The sequence below is a fragment of the Chiloscyllium punctatum genome, chromosome 1, assembly GCF_047496795.1.
Source record: "Chiloscyllium punctatum isolate Juve2018m chromosome 1, sChiPun1.3, whole genome shotgun sequence".
NCBI lineage: Eukaryota > Metazoa > Chordata > Chondrichthyes > Orectolobiformes > Hemiscylliidae > Chiloscyllium > Chiloscyllium punctatum.
Genome location: NC_092739.1, coordinates 67,750,489 through 67,768,026, shown reverse-complemented (window position 1 = coordinate 67,768,026; position 17,538 = coordinate 67,750,489). Strand labels below are relative to the sequence as shown.

The 17,538-nt window shown below is 39.1% G+C and overlaps 1 protein-coding gene across 5 annotated transcripts in view; it reads right to left on the bottom strand.

The window, feature by feature from the left end:
* n4bp2 (NEDD4 binding protein 2) overlaps positions 1–17,538 on the bottom strand; it is a 94,350-nt gene that overhangs the window by 42,180 nt on the left and 34,632 nt on the right. For 4 of the 5 annotated variants that reach the window (XR_011960355.1, XR_011960351.1, XR_011960352.1 and 1 more), the window contains exons 6-8: positions 13,008–13,160; positions 9,815–12,108; positions 1,261–1,346 (exon numbers count right to left, since the gene is read on the bottom strand). Coding sequence is in view for 2 of the 5 variants with exons in the window: in XM_072567836.1 (XP_072423937.1) it covers positions 1,261–1,346; positions 9,815–12,108; positions 13,008–13,160 (2,533 nt within the window). In the remaining 3 variants the exon portion in view is untranslated. The remainder of the gene's footprint in view (positions 1–1,260; positions 1,347–9,814; positions 12,109–13,007; positions 13,161–17,538) is intronic. The other variant, XM_072567845.1, reaches the window with a different exon arrangement.

Below are 17,538 nucleotides of genomic sequence, written 5' to 3'. Positions count from 1 at the left end.
TCACAACAATCAGTTTTGGGTCCGCTGCTTTTCGTCATTTATATAAGTGATTTGGAAGTGAATATAGAAGGCATGATTAGTAAGTTTGCAGATGACACCAAAATTGATGATGTAGTGGACACTGAAGAAGGTTATCTCAGAGTAAAATGGGATCAGATCGGCCAATGGGCCAAGGAGTGACTGATGGGAGTTTGATTTAGATAAATGTGAGATGTTGCAGCTTGGTAAGGCAAACCAAGGCAGGACTCATACAGTTAATGGGAGAGCCTTGGTGAATGGACAGAGTGGTGAATAACGTGCTTGCCCTTATTGGTCAGAACATTGAGTATAGGAGTTGGGATGTCATGTTGCAGCTGTAAAGGACATTGGTGAGACCACTTTCAGAATACTGCACACAATTCTGATCGCCCTTCTATAGGAAAGATTTTATTAAACTTGAGAGGGTGCAGAAAAGATTTAGAAGGAGGCTGAATAGGCTGGGGTTTTCTTCCTGGAGCATCAGAGGCTGAAGGGTGACCTGATAGAGGTTTATAAAATTGTGAGAGATTGGATAGGGTGCACAGCCAAGGTTGTTTGGAAGTGGGAGAGTCCAAAACTAGAGGGAATTGGTTTAAAATGAGAGGGGAGAGATTTAAAAAGGACGTAAGGGGTAAGCTTTTCATGCACAGTGTGCGGGGTGTATGGAACAAACTGCTAGAGGAAGTGGTGGAGGTGGGTACAATTACAACATTTAAAAGGTATTTGGATGGCTACATTAATAAGAAAAGTTTAGAGGAATACGGGCCAAATGCTGGGAAATGGGACTCGGTCTGATTGGCATGTCTGGTCAGCGCAGACGAGTTGATCCAAAGAGTCTGTTTCTGTGTTGCATGACTCTCCTCAGGACATCGATTCACAAAACGGTAACCCCCATGCAGCTTTACAACTGTTGCTATCTTTTTCTTTAATTACATGACACATTAATTTTTTTTAAGGACGGTTGGCATACAATCTTAATGTTAATGAAAATAGTTCTGCAATTTCTAAATGAAACTTATAAAAACTAAACCTTTAAGATATAAATCTACTTAACAAAGGAATTATGATTACCATAACAGGAACAAAAAGATGTTCTTATTGTCTAAAACTCAGATCCACTATACTAGCTTGCCACATACATGCCCAGAATATTCCACATGGAAAGACCAATCACAATAAAAAATAAATAACATGCATAAGACTCCAGATAAGGTTATGATAGACAAGAAAAACTGTACAAACCAATACAGTCTCGTTCCACTTCTGATGGATAACTTTTGCCAAATTCAGATCCAGCTGGACAACACAATCCTCTGGAGTCAAATAATCTGAGGAAACAATCATGGTCACTTTTCACTAAATGATAAGAAATAACTTCAGATGACCATTGCATATTTGGTTTCATTTTGGGAAGAATAAAGATCATTTTAAAACAGGATTTTACATCTCTAAATCATTTTTGAAATTTAAATTTTCTCTGTCCCTTAAATGACTTCCTGAAATTTAGGCAAACAACCACATCGCAGATTACAAACAAATCTCTTCAGGGTGTTGCAAGTAACCAGATTGTTCCATAGTTTGCTAAGATCTTCATATATTTTGGATATGCTTTTTAAGTGCAGGATTAATACAACTTATGCAGAAATATCTGACTTTATACAATTACGGACTTGCTTTACAAGTGAAAGTGAGGGTATCTGATTGAGAAACTGATAAATAACTTTAAGGTAAGTGCAATTCAATCAAGTTTAGAATTAATTATAATTAAAGTTAATAACGTCAGATGCTTTACAAGAGCTGGCTGTGGAAGAAACCTGAGCAATTAACAATCCATCCGTAATGGAGCCAGGGAGTCCGGCGACAGGGACTGACATTCATTCAAAATATAAATTATTCATATGGGTTAATAAATCAAAGAGTATGTTGAAGGTAAAATATCTGCTTTGCATTATAGTCAAATCACCCCAGACTATGCCACTTTGCCATAGAGGTAGTGATTCAGTGTAGAGGTTTGGTTAGAAGGTGATTTTATTTAATTTACTTCTATGTCTCTAAAGAAAGCAATTCATTTTGGGTTTTACCAAGGAAAAGCAGGCTGGGAGATTGCTCTAGTTTGTAACTAGGTGAAGCTAGCTACTCAACAGCCTTCTGGCACAGAGTAAGCTTGAAAACTTAACTTCGAAAAACTATAGGTGCTAATCTGCACTATGACTATGACTATGCATATCCAATACCCGGTCAAGGAGTTGAAGAGTCCATAGTTGTGAAATTTTTTACAGAAAATTGGAGGATGGTTTCATCAAAAGGTAATGGAAGAATCCACGTGAAATGTGCACCTTGAGGAAAAGCTGAAATATTAAGGAGAATACTACGTTCAATCCAGGAAAATTAGTGAACTTGAAATGTTGTAAAATTAGGGAACATTTGAGTGAACTAAAGTGTGGAACTAATTTTACAGCTTAAGTATTTATAGGCCATTGTATTAACAATGCTTACTCTACATAATCTTTTTCAATACACAGTAATTGTTATTGTTTAACAATTTGAAATCTTGTGGGGTGGCTCCGACAGTTAATTGCTGAATACTCAGAATTCTTCTTTACGCATCAGCAATCCCTAACAAGTTCATAACACTTCCTATAATCATTAGGTTTGATACATTGAGGAATAAATTTCTCAGAATAAGTGGAAGTTTTCATAATGTAAACAAACATGATCTGATAATCTTTACAGCGGTGTGCTGAATTATGATAAGGATTGAGTCCTGAATATTCAGAGGGATGAGACATTCAAGAATAGGAGATTCCTGATGAAGGATTTTTGCCCGAAACATCGAGTTTCCTGCTCCTCAGATGCAACCTGACCTGCTGTGCTTTTCCAGCACCACACTCTCGATTCAAGAACAGGAAGCAAGGTAAACTTGGAAAGATAGCATTGTTAATCATGGTGACAGGGTGCAATACATAGAAATGACCTTGGTTCAGGAAACTGGAATGTAACTTAGGTGGAGAAGAGTCATAGGAGAGCAAGCCTTTAGCAGGAATGGTCTACAGGCACCGTAACAATAACCACAAAATTGGATAAAGAATGAAAGAAGAAATATTTGTTGCTTGTGATAAAAGTCAGTAATAATCATACACATCTGGAAAAATAAACAAGTTGGTAATTATAGCCTGAATGAAGCGTTGATAAAATGTTTTTAAAATTGTTTCCGAGAACAGCAGGTCATGGAACAAACTAGAAAGCAGGTTATACTGGACTTGGCATTGTATAATGTGACAGGATTAATGAATAGCCTCAAATCAAAGGCTGTATTAGAGGGCAACAACCACAAAATGATTGAATTTTACTTATCGTTTAAAAGGGAGGAGTGGGTTTAAGATTAATATTTTAAACTTAAGAGGCAAATATGTGGGCATGGCTGTTTGTGTGCTGTATGACTCTATGACAACTGTGCTAAAGTGAACTGGGATAAGAGGCTAGGGGACAGATCAACAGGAAAGCAGTGTCAGATATTTAAGGGGATGTTTCAGAAACTTCAAAAAGAAAAAAATTAAGCAGAGGACCCATCATCGATGAGTAACTAAAGAAATTAAAGAAAGCATTAAACTGAAACCAAAAGTAATTAACTGGGCAAAGATGAGTTGCAGGTCAGTTGAAAGGTCAGAACACAAGGAACAACAGAGAATGATTAAAAGGTACCCATGAAAGCTGACAAAAAGTTTGCATGACGCTGTCACGAGACAGTGTGCACATGAGGGTCTAAGTAACATGACAGAAATAATAAGAAATTAGAGTACGAGAGAAAAAACAAGGAATGTAAGAACAAATAGCAAGGTTTTGAAAGGTACCGAAAAAGGAAAAGAGTAAAGTGACTGCTGGTTCTCTGAAGTGTGAGAATGGTGAATTAATTGTAGACACAAAGTCAAACACAGATGAAGTAAATAGTTTTCTTGTTTTCACTACTGAGGATATAAAAGAAAAATGCTACTAATAGCTGTAAATCAGAATACTGAAAGTAGAGGAACTTGTGTGAAATTACAATCACTAGAGAAGCAGTACGGAGTAAACTGGCAGAGCTATGGACTGACAAGACTCTGGGCTCTGATGGACCTCATCCTGGTGTCTTATAATAGATGACTAGTAAGGTAGATGATGTGTTGGTGTTATTTTTAATTTACTAGATTCCAGAAAGGTTCCACTAGATTTGTAATTAACAAATAAAACTCCTTCATTCAAGAGGAGTGAGGCAAGAAACCTGGAAACTGTAAATCAGTTAGCTTTATTGCTGTCATGGGAAAGGTGCTAAAATAAATCATTAAGAAAGTTATAGCTGAATGCTTAGAAAAATGCACGTTAATGGGAACAGTCAGCATGGTTTTGTCAAAGGAAAATTACATCTAACCAATTTATTGGAGTCCTTTGAAGGAGTAACATGAGTTGTGATTAAAGGGAAGCCTGTACAGATACAATATTTGGATTTCTAGAAGGCACTTAACAAGACACTACATAAAAGGTAAGTGCATAAAGTAGGAACTCATGGTGTAGAGGGGTAACATATTAGCAAGAATAAAAGATTGTTTTCTATCAGTCACAGCATGCATAAATCGATCTTTTCCTAATTGGCATCATGTGATGAGTGGAGTCCCACAGCTTTTAACAATTTATGGTTACATTTGAGGCCGGATTCACTGAAGATGGAGCATTCAGTGTCCACCAATGCTCTTGATGCCTTTCGGAAAAGGTGGACACTGCATGTGGATGGAGTGCTTTATTTTCCCTTCCAATTTCATTTGATTTAGTCCCCTCCTTCTCTTCCTAAGCCCTTCCTTCACATTTTAATGACAGCATTGCCCATAACAGGCTTTGCTTGTTAATGTTCAATTGGCCACATGTGTTTTCTCTTGGTTGCAGAGAAAAAAAATGTATAATAAAATGTACACATAATGGTGTCTCTTTACTGTGTCACTATTAAAATAAATTATACACCGCCACAGGTGATTTGGGGAAAAATATAAGCATTACTAGATGAGAGGAGCAAAGGGCCCTCTGTACAGCAGTGATAGCATCCCTTTGCCTAGATCGGAAGGCCTGGGTTCAAGTCCACTCTAATCTACAGATGTGTAATAACATCTTTACACAGGTTGAATTTGAAAAGTAATTAAATGAAAGAAATGAAGCCATGGTGGCTAAGTTTGCAAATGACACAATTTAGGTAGGAGAGCATTTGAAAAAATTGAATACAGAGAAACCTTGATTATCTGAATATCAATTATCCGAAATATGGATTGTCCGCACGAGATCTCGAGGTCTCAACAGAAACATTACATCAAAGACGTGTGTCCAACAATTAATCACTGTAAACAAAAGATGCAACCAAAGTGGGGGCAGGCAGGGGGCAGTGATGGACGGGATTGGGGGGGCGGCTAGACAGGCGGGGGAGTCGGATGGGATTAGGACGCAGGGGGGGGCCGGGGGCTCACGCGTGCTGTGATGCTGCCTTACCTCCTGAACAGGGAGCAGACTTTACAGAAAACTCAGAGCCCCAGAGGAATGGCATTGAATCAATTAAGCAATTAATCAATTATCCGAACAAAATAGTGCCCGCCCATCTCGTGCGGATAATCGAGGTTCCTCTATATATGGACTTTGATACAGCTGATCTGACAAATGGATTATAATGTGGGAAAATGTGAAATTATTAACAAAGGCAGGAAGGATAAAAAAAATTGAGTATTTCTTAAACAGAGAACATTTGCTGAGTTCCAAGGTGCTCTAATGCATGTGACAAAATGTTAACATGCATGTATAGCAAGTAATTAAGAAGGTTAAAGGAATGCTATATTTTCTTAGAAGAACTGAACATTAAAATAAGGATGTAATGATTCAATCATCATTTTAGGCAGAGGCACTAGGCTAGCATCCAGAACCCCAAGCTAATGTTCTGGATACATGGATTTGAATCCCATCATAGTAGATAGCAAAATTTTATTTTATAAAAATTTGGTCTAAAACGCTAGTCAAATGGCAACTATGTATCCACTGCTGCTTGTTGCAAAATCACCTGTTCAGAGACATCATTACACACTGATGAGGCATGTGGAACTTGAATCCAGGTGTCCTGGCTCTGAGGTAGAGATGCTACCACTGCACCACAAGAACCGTTGTTCCACTCCTCTAGGTATTTTCTACTCAAGCTGTTCAGAGATGTTATTGCACACTTCTGAAACAAGTGGCACTGAACCTTGGACTCTTGGCTCAAACTTAAAGACACTACTACTGCATCACAGGAGCCCTCAGTATTAGATTATATTAGATTTAGATTAGATTCCCTACAGTGTGGAAACAGGCCCTTTGGCCCAAAAAGTCCACACTAAACCTCCGAAGAGTAACCCACCCAGACCCATTTCCCTCTGACTAATGCACCTAACACTATGGGCAATTTAGCATGCCAATTCACCTGACCTGCACATCTTTGAACAGTGGGAGGAAACTAGGGCACCCAGAGGAAACCCACGCAGACACTGGGAGAATGTGCAAACTCCACACAGACAAACCTGGGACCCTGATACTATGAGGCAGCAGTGTTAACCACTGAGCCACCGTGCTACCCCTAAGTATTGTTCCTCTTATGTAGACATTTTATAATCACTTACACCTTTTAAGGAAGGAAATCTGCTGTCCTTTCCTAGTCTGGCTTACCTATAACTCTAGACCTATAGCAATGTAGTTGAATCTCAACTATCCTCTGAAATGTCAAGCAAGTCACTCAGTTCAAGGACAATAAGGGATGTTTAATAAATGCAAAATCCCATGAATAAAAAGTTATACAGGGCATTAGTGACCCAACATTTCAAACACTCATGACGTTGTTGGTCACCATATTAAAGAAAGGATGTAAATGCATTGAGACAGTTCAGAGATGGTTTACAAGATTGATATCTGGAATGAGTGGAACGTTTTAGGAGGTAAAGTTAGGCAGACTGGGCTGGTTTTCAGTTGAGTTTACAGGAGTGAGGGGTGGCTTGCTTAAATTATAAAAGACCTTGAAAAGTCTTGACGTGGTTGGTGTGGAAAGGATGTGGCTCAGTCCAGAACTTGGGAACATTGTTTTAAAATTAAGGTTTTTTTTCTTGGGCTTTGCAGCTTTGGAACACTGCCGCAGAAGATGGTTTGGGCAGAATTACTGACTATTTGAGGTGAAGATAGATTGATTTCCTGATCTAATAAAATCACAGGTTGTCAGGGTTAGATGGGTATGTGGAATTAAAAACACAATTTTAAGATAATTTTAAAATATAAAAACTTACCTCAGGAGTTCAGTGCGCTTCATTTTGTCGGTGGCAGTTGGAGTGGGAGGAGCGACGGCAGGGACGGTAAGGTACTTGTAAAATATAAAAACTTACCTCAGGAGTTTCAGGTGTACATTTTGGCAGTGGCTGAATCTCGAGACACTACATGTATAGTGTCTCCCACCCGCCCTTCTCCTCTAACCAAAACAAAAGGACTCTCGTGTATTGCTTAGGTAAGGCGTTTCAACTGATATTTCTTTAGTATCGTGTGATTGATTACAAGTTTATTATTAGTTGGTTAATTGAATAAGATAACAGATAAGTACAAGAAATTATTTAACTCATAAATTTGTATAAATTAATTTAATAAGTAGAGATGGCTGGACAGGTGATGTGCTGTAGCTATATGATGTGGGAGCTGGCTGATCCCATTGTGAATGGCAGTGACCACATCTGCAGCAAGTGTTGGTTGCTGAAAAAACTCCAGGTCAGAATTGAGAATCTGGAATCTGAGCTTCAAACACTGTGGCACATGCAGGAGGGGCAGAGTTATTTAGATGCTTTGTTTCAGGAAGCAGTCACGTCCGGTTAGATTAAGTGATTCAAATTCAGTTAGTGGTCAGGAACATCAGAGTGTGACTCTAAGTGGGGCAGGTAGGGGGATTCTGAGTTCAGGAGTGGAGGAACTTCAGCCCTTGGCCTTGTCCAACAGTTATGAGATTTTTGCTCCCTGTATGGATGAGGAAAAGAGCTGTGGGCAGGATGAGCCAGCTGACCACAGCACCATAGTGCAGAAGGCCATTCAAGAGGGAAGAGCAAAAAGACAAGTAGCTGTTTTCGGGGATTCTATAATTAGGGGGACAGATAGTATCCTTTGCGAGCTGGATCGGGAGTCCCGCATGGTGTGTTGCCTGCCTGGTACTAGGATGCAGGACATCTCTGACTGGCTTGAAAGGGTATTGGAGTGGAAGAGAGAAGATCCAGTTGTTGTGGTCTATGCTTGGGGAGTATCTAGGAAAGAAATTGAAGACCAGGTCCTCGAAGGTCATAATCTTTAGATTGCTGCCAGAGCCACGTTCTTATTGGCAGACCAGGAATGAAGCAAAAAGGGAGGATAACTTAGGATATATTACTGGAGATGATGGAAATCATGAGGATGAGAAAATTAGCATTAAGATGTTTTACCTGAATGCTCGTAGTATTCGTAACGAAATACATGAATTAACAGCACAAATCATCGTTAATGATTATGATGTGGTAGGCATCACAGAGACATGGCCGCAGGACTTGCAGTTAAACATCCAAGGATTTACAACTTATTGAAAATTCTGCGAGGTGGGCAGAGGGGTGGAGTTGCCTCGTTAGTTAAGAATGAAATTAAATCTTTGGCACTAAATGACACAGGATTAGATGATGTGGCGCCTATGTGGGTGGAGTTGAGGAACCACAAAGGCAAAAAAACCATAATGGGAGTTATGTACAGACTTCCCAGTAGTGGTCAGGACTAGGGGCGCAAGATATACCAGGAAGTAGATGGGGCATATCAGAAAGGCAAGGTCGTGGTGATCATGGGGGACTTCAATGTGCAAATAAACTGGGTGAATAATGTTGCCAGTGGATCTAAAGAAAGAATTCATGGAATGCTTACAGGATGGTTTTTGGAACAGCTTGTGATGGAGCCCACAAAGAAACAGGTCATTCTGGACTTAGTTCTATGTAATGAGCCAGACTTTATAAAAGATCTTAAAGTAACAGAACACTTCAGACGCAGCAATCATAATATGGTAGAGTTCAGTTTGCAGTTTGAAAGAGAGAAGGCAAAATCGGAAGTAATGGTGTTACAGTTAAATAAAGGTAATTACAGGGGCATGAGAGAGGAACTGGCAAAAATCAACTGGAAGCAGAGCCTAGTGGAGAAGACATTACAGCAACAATGGCAGGAGTTTCTGGGTGTAAGGTTGAGGGGAGATCTAATAGAAACTTAAAAGGGTGGACATTGGGAATTTGTTTTCGTTAGGCGGGGATACTAGGACCCATGGACACAGCCTTAGAATTAGAGGGGGTCAATTTAGAACGGAAATGAGGAGACATTTCTTCAGCCAGAGCGTGGTGGGCCTTTGGAATTCATTGCCATGGAGCATAGTGGAGGCCAGGACGTTAAAAGTCTTCCAGGCAGAGATTGATAAATTCTTGATCTCGCAAGGAATTAAGGGCTACGGGGAGAGTGCAGGTAAGTGGCATTGAAATGCCCATCAGCCATGATTAAATGGCGGAGTGGACTCGATGGGCTGAATGCCCTTTCTTCCACTCCTATGTCTAATGGTATTACAATTGGGTTAGCCATGATCATTTTGTATGTGAAACAGGCTCGAGGCTAAATAGCCTATGTCTGCTCCAAATTTTTCCAAGTTTGTTTGGTATTTGTCTCCTTCCTTTAATTCACTTATTTTTGTTTGGATTTTAGAACTCATCAGCAGTAAGGTCAACCTAAAACCCTTGCTTACCTGGATCAAGGCCTACCGATCCAAACAGGTCAGTAAGTTGAATTGCCAGTTCCGGTGGCAAGTATAATTCCAAAGTCTGAATGTTCAATGCATCAGAAAACAATCCCAAATGATCCTGACTTGTACTTTCACCTTCCAGTGTCTTCTCAGTTTCCTTTTCTGTTGCAAGTTTCTCGGTATTATAGCTTGACTGATTTTCATTTGAATTTTCGATAAAGGTATTAAGTTCTGGCTGTGATGCTGTAGCAGTATCATTTACATCTATACATTCAGACAAGTACATGTTTCTTTCATTTGATACCTTTATATCTGAAGTATGAGATATGTTACCTTCAATGCATGTTACATGATCATTTGGCAAATCCTTTCTAAACTTTGAATCATCGCATTCTCCTTCTACACAGTGTTCCTTACATGGATTAGTAAACTGTTCATGATCAATGTTACGTGCTTCACTGATGATGTCTGTATTTTCCAACTCTTCAGCTATAACTACAGATTCTGTAATGATGTCAGATGGAGGGCTTATGTCTTCATATCCAAGGTAAGGCAACAGATGTTTCTTGTTTTGTTGTGTGTAAATCATTGATGATTGATTATTTATGCCTGTCGTAGTTTCATTGGCATGGGACAACTGATTCATAACAGATATAGATTTGTCACTTTGTGACTGATCATCAAAATCTATTTTCTCCATTTGTGGTGTCTGGGTCACTTGTACATTACTGCTAGTTACAAGTTTATCATCTGCAACCGACATCTGATTCACCGGATCTTCATTTGAAAGCTTCACACCAGAATCAAGCAATAAATTGGTTGCCCATTCTATATCGCCATCACATTTTTCATATAAATCAATCAAATCTTCAAAAGGAACAGATTTAAAGCAATCACTAAGTATCTGCAAATTCTCCTCTTCATTAACAAATGCATTTTCATCTACAAATGTGCTTTTATCGTGCACAAGTTTATAGGGCACTGATTTCACAGGACTTATAGATTCTTGTGTTGCATCAAAGTCTGTTACCTTAAGTTCATCTACAGCTGCTGCCAATATTTTAAACTCAGTAGAGACAACTTTTTGATTTTCAATCTTCCATAAAAGAGCAAAGTCTTCAGGAGCAGTTTGCGTTGAACTATCCTGTTCCGAACTATCTGAAATTAGAATGGAGTTCTCCATCTGGTCAGTGTTCAAAAGGACAGGTTCCAAAGGCTCCTCAGAGATTGGGCTGCTACCTGTTAGTGTTAGTGCCAATTTGCAAGATTTTCCTACTCCCCTATTCTGCAAAGATTTTCTATTTGTGGGTTTTTCAGACAGTGCTTCTGCATTTTGCTGTTCAAAAGCTCCTAGAGTTTTATGCTCCTCATGGTTTACAGAATTTCTTTCTGAAGTAGAATTTTTAGCAGTTGACGTAAGATTATCTGAACTATCAGCAGAGATTTCAGAGCTGTTTGTTCCTGGTGAGATTTCTACATTCCTCTGTTCAACCAAACTACTAGCAGCATATTTTAATGAATCACTTGGAATGACAGAATCAAAGGTGTCAGATTTATTTCTAATCTTTAGTTCTGACTTTTTTCTGGTTTTCTTTTTCCTCTGATCTTGAGGTTTCAATTTCTCTGCTACTGGCCAATCGCCAACAAAATTTAAGAATTCTGATTCAATAATCTGATGACGTTGTTCTACAGCTTGTGGCTTTTCTGTCAAATTATTTTCTCCAGATGGATCGTCTTCAACTGGCAGTTTTGGTGTTCCTCCATTTTCCGAAGCACTCCTTGTACTATTGGAAATGGCAAGGTGCCTTCTCCTAATTCTCTGGCCAATAGATGTACTAAAAGCAGTTGGCAAATCATCGTATAGTGCTAAATTATCTTTGTGACTTTCTACGTGTTCAGTATTTTCTGTTCCTTCAAACTTGTATTCAAAAGTTTCCACACTGATTATCTTTCTTTTTTCATCTTCAGTTTCATCAGGAGATGCTAAATTATAATTACTACCATTTGATTCAAGAGTTTGATCTTTTTGTATGTTTTCTCCATTTGGTAATTTTGAAAACGTTGCATTATTGCCAGTCTCATATTCAGTCCCATGTTTTCTGCTTTCACTGGGGAAATCTGAAGACAGCCTTGTGCATTGCTCCAAGTTATCTGGGAATGCTGTGTTTATTTCAGTAGTTGACAAGTGTTCTGTACTCTTAAAAGGAGGCATCAAGGAATCAGGTAAAACCTGGCACACTGAAGAAGCTGATGGTCCTGTTGCCACAGTCATGTGATGCAGGTCTCCATTCATTGCTCTGCATAAATTCACAAGTAAATAGATATTTGTTCTTATGAGATTTTCTAGGGTTAAGCAAATCCCAAGCAGCACAGTATTTCCCCATATCTACATGTATGGCATTTAAAATATTTTTACAGCTCATGGAACTTTCTATGTTTACACAATAGGACCATGAAGCAGAAGGGAGTAAACAAAAGAGTGTTGTCATGTTCCATTCAGAATTGTAACTCCCATCCATCTTAGCTCTATTTCTGCTGCAATGGCAAAACTACTAGAGACTAAAAAACAAGTGCACAAAATGGTCAAATTCTGATCCTAACTGTGCAAGTGAACAGGTGAGAACACAAACTGATAAGAGATCTAATTCTTAAGCACAACATGGAATACAATTAGTTATGAAACAATGTCCAAAACCAGGTATTGTAACAGCAATAAAGAAGCTTTTGCAACATTTTTACATTGCATCATATACATTTATTACATCAACCATAGATGAATATAGATTCAAGTGCACCCTGTTGGGATTCAATTTTGAAACATAACACTAAGTCACCTGAACTATTCAACAAATTGTTGGTAATTTTTTTAAGGAAACTTGTATTGGAACGTTTCTTCACCTATTTAAATAAAAACCATTGATCTGGATTTAACCAAGACACAGTGTGACCTGAACAGTCATGGTAGCCAAAACAGCCTAAATTTTAAACATGAAAAATTTCTTCTGATATACAAGACATAGGCATTGAGCTATGTTTACCCTTACATTAATAAGAAAACAAATAATTTAGTTATAGTTTAAACTCACTTATGATTTTTTTGCAAGATAGCTTCAGACACAATATAGGAGGAGAAAGAATGCTCTCTAGAAAATAAAAACTCACATGATGGTGACATATTTTAGTACATTTTACTTACCCACTTGCTGCACTTGTAGAACACAGTTCTACAGCTTCTGTTTCGGGAATTTTAGGTTCGGATGACTTTATTATAGTGTTGATTGTAACATGGTGCTCATAGTGATCTATGATTGCTTTAATTTTCTCCTTCGACACCCCATGAATATTACGTCTAAGGATAAATAAGCATAATTTCAAAAGTGTACTCTGGATCACAAAAAAAGAAAAGAAAAAGCTGGTTAAAATCTCAGGTGAAATTCTACCTGTGAAGCAGTGACCTTAGCAGTCTACTGTATACTTTGCCCAGATTTCTTTCCTATTGCTGCTAAGGTAATTTTAACCTACTTAGGATACAAACGGCTTTCCAGATGAGACAGGAGCATGAACACAAATTTTGTTATCTACTGGAAATTAAAACAAATAGATAAGAATATTTGCAAAATTTTAGCTTTAATACAGAACACTGAAAGCCTGAGTTACAAGGCAAGGACCATATCAAGATGTGCAAATGGTGACACAAATGGTCTGCATGCTCCATGGCTTCTGTAATTTTGTAGAAACTAGTTAATATCTTAACAAAATGAGAAATTCAACAAAATTACAAGATTAAACAAGGTTGAAAATACAGCTGCATCTGAGCACTGGTTTCTTTCCCACTGTCTAATTATTCTGAAAACCTCTTGCAATATTTGTTTACTTTCCTCAGTTTATGACTCTCACATACTTTTTATTGGAAGCTCATTCCTTGACTCACATTGTCTACATCTCTCAATCCTCTCAATATGAAAAACTGAGGGAGGAATCAATATATTTAAAATGAAATGACAGTAAGGAAAAAACATGGGCAATAGGGAATTGACAGTCACTACAGTGCACTGGGAGAATAGTCTTGCAAAAAGAAGCGGCAGTCAGAATAAAATCATCACACAATGGGAGCAGCACCAGAGGAGGATTCTTCAAATTCTGACAGGTAGATATCAAATACTGGCACTACCTCAGGTCCAGGGAAGAAGCACATTCTGAATTTTTAAACCAGGTCAGAAACTTGTTGCCGGGTAGCTTTGCAAAAGTAAGGCTGGAAAAGTAGAATTGACCCATCTGCAGATCAATATTTCAATGCTCTCTTGTTGTGAATTACTGACCAAAAACACCATGATCAGCGATTAGTGCTCTTTCTTCATTTCTATGTTGATCAGAATATTTTAGCTCCACTATTCTTCAATTGTAAGATGTTTTAACATGTATAAATTATATCCTTACGAGAACAAGCGACGGGTGGGGGACGGGGGACGGGGGGCGGGGGGGGGGGGGGGGGAAGCTTTAAAAAGAGAACTTCAGAGATTATGAGGAAAGGCTGAGAGACTTGGGTCTGTTCTCTTGGAAAGGCGGCGACTAAGCGGGTATTTGATAGTGACATACAAGATAGGGTAGACAGTGAAAGTCTTTTTCCTTGGATGATGATGTCAGCTTGTATGAGGGGCATAACTACAAATTGAGGGGGGATAGATTTAAGACTGGTGTCAGAGGCAGGTTCTTTACTCAGAGTGGTAAGGGCATGGAATGCCCGACCTGCCAATATAGTTAACTCAGCCACATTAGGGAGATTTAAACAATCCTCGGGTAAGCACATGGATGATGATGGGATGGTGCAGGGGGATGAGCTGAGAATACTTCACGGGTCAGCACAACATTGAGGGCCGAAGGGCCTGTTCTGTGCTGTATTGTTCTATGTTCTATTATAATTGTGACTATGTGATCCCATGACTGACAGCCAGGATTTGTACACATACAAATGTATCTAGGTCTCCTTACGGTTTAGTAGTGTCATGATTGCAATAGGGATCTTGAATTCACAGCTTGAGAATCCAAATCAAAAATTTAGCCAACTTTAAGTTATGGGTCATAGCCAATAAATAGTGTTTAATGCTTAAGTTGTGGTTTGGCTTCTTCTTTGATGGCGATACTGGACTGGTAACATCACTGGATTGATAACCCAGAGATCCAAATGGGTTTGAATTCCAGCATATCAGATGGCAGAATGTGAATTCATTTCATAAATCTGGAATTAAAAGTGAGTGATCATGAAATCATTGTTAATCGCTGTAAAAACAGATCTGATTAAGAATGCCCTTTTGGCAAGGAAATCTGTCTTTTCTATTGTGCCTGGTTGTTATGTAACATCAGACCCACAATGTGACCACTGGATTAATCAGTGGTCAGCGATTACAAACTTTGCTACCACTGACACACAATGGAAGGTTATCTCAGAGCAAAAACAAAAACTTGGTCTCCATAATGGTCACACAGTGGTCACACCAACAAATATTATCATGGCACAGGTGCATGTGGAACAGGTAGATCAGTGAACATAAGTAGATTTTCTCTCATGTTGATTCCCTTACCAGTTACACAGCTGATAGCTCGAATACAGATTCATCAAGGGGGTAAGAAAAGCTGGGGGTGGGAGATGAGAGAAAGGCAGTAGGTGATAACCAACATGAGGTTCCCTTGCCCAGGTTTGACTTAATGCCATGAGACTTCATGGGGTCCACAATCAATATTATGGACTTTCAAGGCAACCCCCTCCTAAATGTGAGGCAAGGTGTCACCACCTCTGGTGGATCCATCTGGCCTGTGATACAGGACTTCTTTCCTTGGGTTGGGTAAGGTTTTTAAGGTTGACAATGGTCTTATGGTCACAATTACTGCGGCTGGATTTTAATTACAAATGTATTCATTGAATTTAAATTCAATTTGAACCCATGTCCCCATAGCAATAGCTTGGACCTGTGGATTACTGGGAGAAAGTGAGGACTGCAGATGCTGGAGATCAGAGCTGAAAGTGTGTTGCTGGAAAAGCGCAGCAGGTCAGGCAGCATCCAAGGAACAGGAGAATCGACGTTTCGGGCATGAGCCCTTCTTCAGGAGCCCTTCTTCCTGTGGATTACTGGTCCACTGCCATTACCACTACCTCCCCCTAGCTGCAGACACAGGGAATGCCACAGATATGGAAAGCGGCAGTGTTTGTGAAGTTCAAATAGGGCCATAAAAATCCACAGGATGAATGTACAAGAAGAAATTGCTCCATAGATGGACAGATTCTAGGAGTTGTGGGGCAAATCTATCCAGCCAATCTTATTAGATTTTGCAATTAATGCACAATCGTGAAATATAGCCGATGTATATTACAGGTCACATCCTGTAGCATTTCTCATGAACAGTCTGAAGCACAGCTGTGAAAATTATTCATGAACCAACTTACCTTTTTAAGACAACTTGTCAGGAACTCCCTAAGGGAATAAGTATAAATATATACATCACAAGGTCAAGTGCTAACACTCTTTGCACTGAAAGTTTCTTTAAAAATCTGCTCAGACACATTTTGGCGAGACTAGAGAACTGCAAGGTCAAAGATACAGGAAATTAGCTTCTTTCCCTTCAATGCATTTAAAGATATTTTAATTAGAATTTGGCATTACACACAAAAACTGGCACCTAAAAAGTGTTGGACATAAACTTTTACTCATGATTGATGGATACTTGTGGATTTACAAGAATATTGTACTACTTTTTTTCAATCTTTCTTAACACAGAAAGCTAGGAATGTCTAACCATTATCAATGTAAAAGTTGAGAAAAGTTGGCAGATAAGATCTCTGAGTCAAGAGTCACCAAAGTATCCCTTTTCCCTCATCTACCTGGTATCCCTTGGTTACATCTTTAGCAGACATGGGCTACATTCAATGCGTGGACTAGATGTGACACCCAAATTTGCCCCTCACCTCTCTGCTGAGAGACTGCTGATCCAACATTTAGTCTTTAATGTATCTCAACTTCTTAAAGCTCAAATTCAGAGACATTGAAGCAAACAATCTTGGTTTTCACCATAAACCACACTCCACTGTTACTAATTCCATCCCTTCACTCAAGTTGAACCTTAGCATTAGGAAGATCAGCATTCTGCTCAACCCAGTACAAAGCTTCAAACCTTGGGTACTCTCTATTACTAAGACAGTTTATAACCAACTGCAATACTAAATGCTTCTCTCTCTGCTGCTGCTGCTGCCAAAATCCTCTTGTCAACTATCCCCTTTTACAATCCAAAACTCTTCTTGCCGGTGGCCCACCCTGCCTTCTAATAGTGCGGTTCTGCCATGCTCTGTTGTGGCTTTTGGAACGAAGTACTGGATGAGTGGCAGCCTCAGCACAATTAAGACCAGATTGATATTTCTACTGTCTTACCTTTAAAGTAAAAATTGGTCTTTAGTTTAAGATTGAGAATTTTTAAATACAAGGATGAGGGAAGGTAAGTGACATATTTAATATTATTTCTACTACATGAAGAAAATAAGAAGATGTCACTGAAAAGTAAGCCATGAAAAGGCAGCTTGCCCAGGTGGAATGCCCCTCCTGCAAAATGTGGGAAGTCAAGGACACTTCCAGGGTTCAGGGTCATCATTTGCACAGGAAGTGATTTCTGTTGCAGCTACTGGAATGAAGTCGCTGGAGTATCTGCAGGGCCACAATATTTCTGGACTGCACATACAGTGA